The 9,000-nt window shown below is 51.6% G+C and overlaps 1 protein-coding gene across 1 annotated transcript; it reads right to left on the reverse strand.

The window, feature by feature from the left end:
* Positions 1-7,432: 7,432 nt before the first annotated feature.
* Positions 7,433-8,685, reverse strand: LOC103679646 (histo-blood group ABO system transferase-like). The gene has a single exon (XM_040633033.1). The coding sequence runs from the start codon at positions 8,683-8,685 to the stop codon at positions 7,600-7,602; it is 1,086 nt and encodes a 361-aa protein (XP_040488967.1). The 3' UTR covers positions 7,433-7,599.
* Between the last annotated feature and the right edge of the window lie 315 nt (positions 8,686-9,000).

The raw sequence follows: 9,000 nt of genomic DNA on the forward strand, positions 1-9,000 counted from the left end.
CCCGGCCGGAATGCCCCCTTTGACTTTGTAGGAGCCGACACCACGGAGAAAATAGCTGGGCTTCCAGCATGTTTTCAGCTCCCTTCAACTGGATCACGGGTGCCTCTTCAGCGGGTCCATCAAGGGGCAGCCTTGCCTTTGGGGAAGACTTGTCACCTGTCCAGGATTCTCTGCCTATACGGGGTGGTGGCACCAACCCATTGGTCATCTTCTCCTGCAAGAACTAGGCTGTCAGCCACTAGGAAGCAAGAGCCTCCTCTACAACCGGCTGGCAACAGCTGACCTTCCCGCATGGCTTTGCCGTGCTGGGGACAGTCTCAGGCACCCCTGGTTCTCTCAGTCAAACCTCCCCTGTGTTTTGTTTTCCTAGAGCAAGCTGCAGGCCCACAGCTCCGGCCTTTTGTGTGTGCGTCCAAGATTGTGGGTTCCGATGAGGCTGGTCAGAGGGCAACACACTGGCTTGAAAAGGTCCCCTGCGGAGAGAAGGGAGAAATCTGTAAACATCAACCGTGCAACACTCTGCTTGCAACTGTTGGCCTGGAAGACTCAAGCTCTAGGTCGGTTTTCCTCTAGTCTTACAACTGGCAGGACAGTCACTGCTACCTACAGCTGCCCCTTTCCTGTTGCCCGTTGGCTTCAGTCAGTCTCTATCTTTCTTTCCCAGCTAGGATATACATATACATACATCGTTCTGGTTAATTGGGCCTCTGCCGATCTGTTTGGCTTCTTCAACTCAATGAGGGAGAAAGAACTGAGCTGTACAAGCGGCAATGTGTTGAGCCAAATCAACCCTGGGAAGCCTCTGTGGCCCAGGAAATAGGATGTGGAGGCAGTCCCGCTAAGGGCAGCAGGAGCTGATTCTGAAGTCCGTGCTGTGTCAGGGACAGCAGCCCAGGAGGAAGCGAGGTGCGGGCGGGGGCCACAGGGCATGACTCTCCCTTGCCTCTTCCTTCCGTGCTCCTCCCCAGCCGCCTGGCCTCCATGGAGGCCACATCACCCTTGCTGTGTGAGCGAACCACACTGTACTACTGCAGTCTATTGAAAGCATTTCAGTGTCCCCGTGTAATGTAGACGATGCCAACAGTCCACACACATTCTCACCTCACGCCGAGGGGACTGGCTCGGTGGGGAAAGGAAGAAACACTCATGTCTGTTTCACAAGTTTTAAAAATTTAAGTCAAGGGTCAATATATAGATACTGTTCTCATACTGCTTTAAAGAATCTGAAATCATTCTCTTTTCTGGTCAACAACTGGATAGGTTCTCTTTGGAAAAACAAGTCTTCCCCTCGTCTAACCCACTGAACTCTCAAATCGCAAGAGTTACAACGTACGTCACTCACGCTGGGCTGGCCTTAGAGTCCTGCTGTGTGTCCACTAGACTTTATTGCTGAAAACAGGATCTGTTCTAACACATGCTATAGTCCATAAAATCCACCCTAAGACGCGGGAGTGCAAAAGGCAGGCATTTCCCTCAGCTGCTTACCTGTTACTTTATTACACATTTATTTGCGGTGACCCTACCCTAGACACTGTGGCAGACCCTTGTAGACCCTAGTGATGCGGAGTGTAAAGGGGTCTCTTGCTGCACAGGAATTTACAGTAGAGTGAGAGTCCGACGAATGAACCAAATAGTATACAGGAGGGGGCAGTGCTGGGGATTTCGAAGCAGATAAGGAGGACATAAAACTAAGTCTGCGAGGACCGGAGCTCTAATTACACCTCAAGAAGAAGAACAAAGTGGCCAGATAGAGATGGGCTATTTCCAGGTCAGGGAAACACCACATGAAAAGTCAGGGAAGGAAGAGCAGTCACGACCCAGTGGGCACCAGGCAGAATTTCTCCCTGACCACAAGAGGACTCAAGTAGAACCGGTAATGAGTAGAGTATCCTCAAATATCCAGACATGAAGGAAAACATACTCTGTCAGAACCAATGAGTCAAAGCAGAAATAAGAACAAAAAGGGGGAAATAGTTTAAACCACATGACAATTAAAACACAGCAAATACAACTCTGTGAGATACAGCTGAAGCAGAGTGCTTCAGGAACCCTTGTAGCTTTAAGTGTTCGTATGAAAAAAAGAAGAAACGATTAAAAAGAATGGTTCAAGTTTCCATCCAAAGGAAATAGCAGTAAGGTCTAAAATAAGAAATTGAAATGACACAGCACTGAAAACTAAGCTGATAGAAGAGTTTTTAAAATTTGATAAAATTAATAAACCCCTACTCAGACTGGATGAGAAATTAAAAAGAAAATTCCAGTGACCAAGATTATGAATGTAAAAGGGGGTATGACTGCCCATCGGAGACAGGAAAATGGTAACAAGGGACCACAAGCCCCTTTCAAGGAAGAAACTTCCGCCTCCAGATGTTTTGGTTTCTTTCCCTGATGAACTCTATAAAACCTATAATGACATTATTTTAGCAGTGATCCACAAATACTTTCAGAAAACAGACAAGGAGGCAAGTTTTGCTAACTCACTCTACGTAGCCAGCACTAGTCACCCTCATCCCAAAACTCACAAGAAAAAAAGCACCGGTGAATATCTCTGATAGCCCTAGAAATCTTTAATAACATTCTAGGAAGTCAAATTCTACCAAATATAAAAGGATGATCTAGCATAATTAAGTGGGGTTTTTCTCAAGAATGTAAGGTTGTTTTGAGTGATTAATAATGCGTTACTGTATAATCACCATATTGAGAGACTAAAGGAGAAAATCATAGGCTCCTCTCAATGGTTGTGGGACAAGTAATTGACAAAATTGACTCCTTTCAGAGGAAAACGCTCAGCAAGGTAGGAGTCGGAGAGTTTCACTTACGTGATAAAGCACATCTACAAAAAACTCCAGTGAACAGCACACTGAATGCTTTTACCCTATGATCAGAAGCTGGGAAAGGAAGCCCTTTGCCTCCACTTGTCTCCACTCGGTATTTTCCTGGACCTTGTAGCTAATGTCAAAGGTAAAGAGAACCAATAAAAGATATACAGGTTTAAAAAGAAGGAAAAGTGCCTTTTCTGCATAGAAAACATGATTGCACCTGTACAAAATCCAATCTACACATCTACAAAGAAACTAGAAGGAGGAAGAAATGAATTGAGCCAGTTTCCCGTGTGAAGGTCACATCCAAAGGCAACTGCTTTGTCTGTGCATTACCAAACACCAACACATGTGTAATGCATGTGTACAATCTATGTACATATACACGTATCCTACTCGTGCACTGGAAAAGGTCACATTGCTAAGTTGTCAGTTTCAGTCAGGACTCTGAAAGATGGGCTGTGGAATTGTTATAAGTGATGTGGGTGCCCTTAAGCGGGGCTAGATCCTGCACCCATGGTGTGTGTGGAGTCAGCTGCAAGTCTTCCTTAGACAATGCCCGATCGATGGTGCTATGCTGACCGTTGTTACTCTCTGCAAGGGGAAAAGTAAGAACGAGAAAGACAGGGCGTGCCGATGAAAAGGAAGTAAATTAGCTTTCTTCATCGAATCACGATTCAGAGAAGACATCATTGTGCATGTAGAAACTCCTAAGGAAACTACAAAGAAACATCCAGAAGGGACGTGCTGGAATGCTATATCTATGTGATCATAGCATTTTCTGTGAACTCCAAATGAACTACTGAAAATAACTTCACAGACCCCATAAAACACTTATGAATAATAAGCAAAAGCTGTGGGTTACCTATAGCCACAAAACTATACAAGGGTGGTCGCAAACTTTCTCTGAACGTCCAGAAAATAGGTATTATGGGCTTTGTGGGTCACAGATCTCTGTCCCATACTTCTGCACGCATGTGTGTATATGTTACAAGTATTTTAAATTCTTAGCATGGTTCTTAGCTCTCCGGTCTTACAAATACAGGCTATGGGTTGAATCTGACCCAGAGGCCTCGGTGTTGGCAGATAGTACAAAATATTGTCAAGAGAAAATTAAAAAGACCTAAATATATGGAGATACATACCGTCTTTGTGGCCTGGAAAAGTTAATATTGGTAAATTGTCCATTTTGACCAGGACTCTGAAACCTGATCCATGGAGTTATTCTAAGAATGCTGGTGCCCTTGGGGCATACGAGTTTTCAGGGCAGGGGATCCTGTGCCCACCTGGTGCGCATCTCCCTCCCCCGCAGGGGAGGACACAGCCCCCAGACAGCTGTGTGGTTTGCCGCAAGACGCACTTACAAGAGAGATCTGCCATGGAGATGGACTGACAGCTGGTGCTCCCTGCCTCCATCTGGGCGAGACTGAAGCCCGGTGTGGTCAAGGCCCACTTAGCAGTTGAACCGAATTAGCCCCCCTCGAGGTCAGTGCGTGTGCTCATCATAGGTGTGCCCCGAGCTAAGTACCTTAAGGACTATTAAAAAAAAAAAAAAAGTACCACGTGACGTGTACCTGCCCAGCAGTCACCAGGGTCTGATGGTTCCAGGCTGCCTCTGTAGAATCAGACAGTGGGTCAATTTTCGGCAGGGCCACTACCACCTGTGTGAGCTGAGGAAAGTTCTAGGCCTTCACTATGGTTTTGCCAAGCTTGTAAAGCTAAGAGAAGAGGCTCTGCCTGGGCCGAAAGGGTGACGTGGGGGCGGCGTCCGGGCAGGTCAGAGCCCCGGGCTGCCTCAGACACCAGCCGGCCGGGCCGCTCATCCCGCGGCTCAGACTTCCCAGGGCGGCCCCCGAGGTGCGGGCCTCCAGGATGTGCGGCGGCCGCGAGCGGCTCCCGGAGGTCGGCGCCCTGGGCCCGGAGCTCCCCGCGTGGGCGGCGGCGGGCTGCTGCCGTAACCGCTGTGCTCCGCGGCGGCTCTGTCCGTGTCCCTCGGCCCCCTTGCCCGCCCCCCGCCCCCCGCCCCGGGCACTGGCCCTGCGGCCGCCTCCCCGGAGCCCTGGGTCCCCCAGTCCCCGGGGCCAGCGCCCCGCTTGCCCCGCATCCGGCCGCCCCTGGCCCTGCGGGGAGCCGCCTGCCGGCTTGGAGGGTCTGCGCCCCGGTACTCGGACCCGAGGGAGAGAGCGGAGGACCCAGGGCACCGAGACCTGGACCCAGGTCCAGGAGGCCGGACCCGGTTCCGGAGAGGCAACCCCGCCGTCCTGGAAGGTCCCCACGGAGCGCGGGCGACACCTGGTGCCCCCACCTGCCGCCCCGTGCGCGCGGCCTGAGGCCACCGAGTCCCGAGCGCGGGGCACACGGACAGTTGGTCTCGCCCTTGGCCCTCGTCTCCTTTCCCTCCAGCCCTTTGCCCTCTGCGCGCGCGTTCTCTGTCCTCCCGGGTGTGGTCCTCCGGAGCCGGGCGGGAAGGACGCGCCGGCCACCGTGGGCTCGGGTGCGAGGACAGTCGCTGACTTTTCTACTGAGTCCAGGGATTCGCCCGCACACAGAGGCCTCTCCCTCAGCTTGTGCAGCCAGCTTCCCCCGCCCGCCGGTGCCCTCCCGTGTCCCCCATGGGGCCTGGGTCACCCCGTCCTGCCCCTCACTTCGGACGCTGCAGGCTCCTGGGTCTGCAGCCCTCGGTCTTCCGTCGCCTCACGAGCTGCAGTCTGAGCCCGCAGCCCTGGTGCTCCTCTTGGGGTCCCTCCTCCCTCGCAGGCGGGACTCCGGGAAGAAGGAGCTGTGTTTGCTGGCACCTCCAGTACGTTCTGATAAAGCCAGAGCCAGAGAAAGGCTGCCTGTGGCTACTGACACTCCAACCTCCTGGCTGGTGATGTCGGGGGTGCCATGTATGGTGTTCAATCTTCAAGCAACCCCCCACTACGCACCCAGGACAACCACCTCAGAAAGAGAAAACAGCGGGCCGTGTTCATACCGCGGTCTGGGTCGGGACCTCGATTTATCCTGGTTCTGTCTGGCTTCCGTGCTGAGCTCTCGGGGACCACACAGCCCGGCTCCTCGCCGCCCAACATCTCCCACCAGGTCGCCTGCTGCAGTCACCTCACAGCACAGGACCCCACGCACTCCGAGCTGAGTCACGGCTGTCTGACTAGAACCCATCTACGACTGGAGCAGGGCCAGTCAGGTGTCTGGACTCCAGCGCTAGGTACGGAAAAGAAGGCTCGTGCTAAAAGCCAGTGAAGTCACTTCTAAGTCCAAGAGACAGGTTTTCATGACAATGCTCATCTAGAAATGCATATGTTTTCAGATAATAGTTACTAAATTGCTCAACTGAGTGTGGGACCCACGCAGGCAGTGAGGGGGTGGGGGACGCGTGGAGGAGACCTGCTCTGCCCCAGTGGACAGATGGCAACGCTCTGGGATGAAGGGGCCAAAGGCCAGGAAAGAGGGGTGGCTTCATGGTCTCCTCCTGCCTGGGCCCTAAAGGGGCTCTTCAACTTCACGGCTTGTTTCAGCTTCTGAAATGAGGAGATCATTTGGCTTAGAGCTGAAGACTTTTGTCTACTGTTTGGAAGAAATATTTGCACGCCATATATTCGAAAAGGGTTAATATCCAAAATATATAAAGAACTCCTGCAACTCAACAGCAAACCAAACAATCTGAATGAAAACGAGACTGAGGATCTCCATAGACATTTTCCCCAGGAAGACATACAGGTGACCCAGAGATGCATGAAAAGATGCCCCACGTCACTCACCAGCAGGGAGATGCAAATCAAAACCACAGTGAGATGTCATGTCACAGCTGTCAGAACAGCTCTTATCAAAAAGGACAAGAAATAACAAATGTTGGCAAGGATGTGGAGAAAAGGGGACCCTTGGGCATTATTGGCGGGCATTTCAATTGGTGCAGCCAGTAAGAAAACTGTATGGAGGTTCTTCAAAAGACTGAAAACAGAACTGTCATGGGATCTGGCAATTCCCCTGCTGGGTATTCACTGAAGAAAATGGAAACACTAACTGTAAAACATGGCTGCACCCCTATGCTCACTGCAGTATCATTTGCAATAGCCAAGATTTGGAATCTGGGAAACCAGTCGACCAAACAACAACCACCCAGGCTCATAGAGAGAACACATCGGTGACTGCCATAGGGGGACTGGAGGGTGTGCAGAAGGGGTTAAGGGGGTCAAAAAGCACAAACTTCCAGTTTTAACTTAGTCATGGCGATGTAATGTACAGCCTGATGACTATAGTTAACATAGTATTGTACATTTGAAAATCGCTGAGAGAGTAGATCTTAAAAGTCCTCACCACAAGAAAAAAACGGGGAAAAGTTGCTAACTATGCATGGTAAGGGATGTTGACTATGTCTGAAGGCCTCCCTCCTTGATCTGGAAAAGACTCATCTCTGACCCTTCGTCAGGACAGGCAGGGAGCTCGCCCTCCTCAATGCGGAAGGGTGGTGGAGCACACAGGGAGAGGCTGTAGGCGGCGCAACGCCTGGAGTTCGTACCTGAATGTGAGAGTCAGGCCAGACTGTGTGTGTGTGTGTGTGTGTGTGTGTGTGTGTGTTAGTGGTCGCAGGAGGACAGGGGAGGGCATGGTGTTAGGCCTAAGTCTGGAGAGGTGGTTCTAGGCCTCAACCAGGAAGGGAAAGAAAGCAGAGTCATAGCCTTGATGCCAACACTGGTTTTAGTGAAGAGCCGCGTGCCAGGAGGACGGCCCGGGTGAGCTGAGCATCGCCTGCCTCTCTCTGGGCCCGGCCTGCAAGTTTCGCTCACCAGTCTCTCAGCCTGTAATTCTTCCTCAAGACTTTAAATCTTTTCCGCTTTATGACTTTGGGCGACGTCGAGTTCTGGTCTTTCACGTAATTCATTTGCTGCTGATACCACAGGTACTCCGGGGAGAGGACCTTGGAGGGTTTGTGGTAGAGGAAGTATTTGTTCAGGTGGCTCTCATCGTGCCAGATGGCCTCGATGTGGTTGGCTTGGTCGACCATGATCGCTCTGTGGCAGGCCTCGGTGAGCCTGGCAACCTCCGACACGGACCCCCCAAATAGGGCCCCTATGTAATAAAAGTCCCCCTCGTCTTCAGGAATATGCGCTTGCGACTGAGGCCGCCGTTCATAGGGGAAGTCGGCCCGATTGAGCCCATAGTAGCCAACATGGAGCGTGCCGAACAAGGAGGAGAGGACCTCCACGCCCACGTGGTCGCTGAGCCTCATGTCCACATCTGCACACACGAGGTAGTCCACCTCCCGCTGGAAGCGCTGCCGGGAAAAAGTGCTGAGCATCTCCATGCGGTGCATGGAAATGTCCTGCCAGCGGGCATAGCTCTGGATCTTGAGGATGATTATCTGCCTTCCGTTTCGGACGTTGAGGTGAGGGACATACTCCGGCTTGTCAGTGAAGACGTAGTAGTTCACCCGGTGTCCTACCATGAAGTACATCTCTGCCGTCTCCAGGAACGCCCTCAGGTAGAGGAAGTATTTTTCAGTGGGAAACACAATTAATCCGATGGTGGCATTCTGGAGCCGGAACTGCTCATTCAGGATGTCCATGTTGAAAGTCCCCTCCCAGATGATGGGAGCCAGCCACGGGGTCATGACAAGGACATCTTTCCTAGAGGGTGTTAGAACATCTGGTTGGGGATACACCATCTTTGATAATTTTATACTTTCCAGCCCATAGATTTTGCTAATAACCTTGTTTGTCCTAGCTGAGATGCTTCCTAGTATCTGGTTTCTTGGATTCAGGTAGCAATAGCAAAAGGCCAAGGCAAGAGCTATTAAAAGAAGGACGATCACTCGATGAGGCAAGTAACATTTTGGGTTCTCTGCGACTGTCCTCACCAGCCGAGCCATGGCTCCACTTCCAACTCTTGCAGCCTAGATCTCCTTAGATGAGGCTAAGGACCTGCACCTCCCGAGGTTCCACTTGCAGCAGCCTCTCCCGGGCGGAGTGAGGCAGAACGCATTGACTATACGGTACTCATGCCCCCTGCTTCTCCTGAGGTCCTACCCCCGTGCAAGGAGCCCCTGAGCACTGGGTATTCAGGGTCACCGAGCTGAGTAAGATTCCCAGCCTGGCAGAAGATGGATAAATTCAGTTCTGGTTGAGGTTGTATCAGAATAACCAGGTAGCAGGACTATGGGCCACTAGAACCCTTGGGCCAGCTT

The sequence above is a fragment of the Ursus maritimus genome, unplaced genomic scaffold (genome assembly GCF_017311325.1).
Source record: "Ursus maritimus isolate PB19 unplaced genomic scaffold, ASM1731132v1 scaffold_19, whole genome shotgun sequence".
In the NCBI taxonomy this organism is placed as follows: domain Eukaryota; kingdom Metazoa; phylum Chordata; class Mammalia; order Carnivora; family Ursidae; genus Ursus; species Ursus maritimus.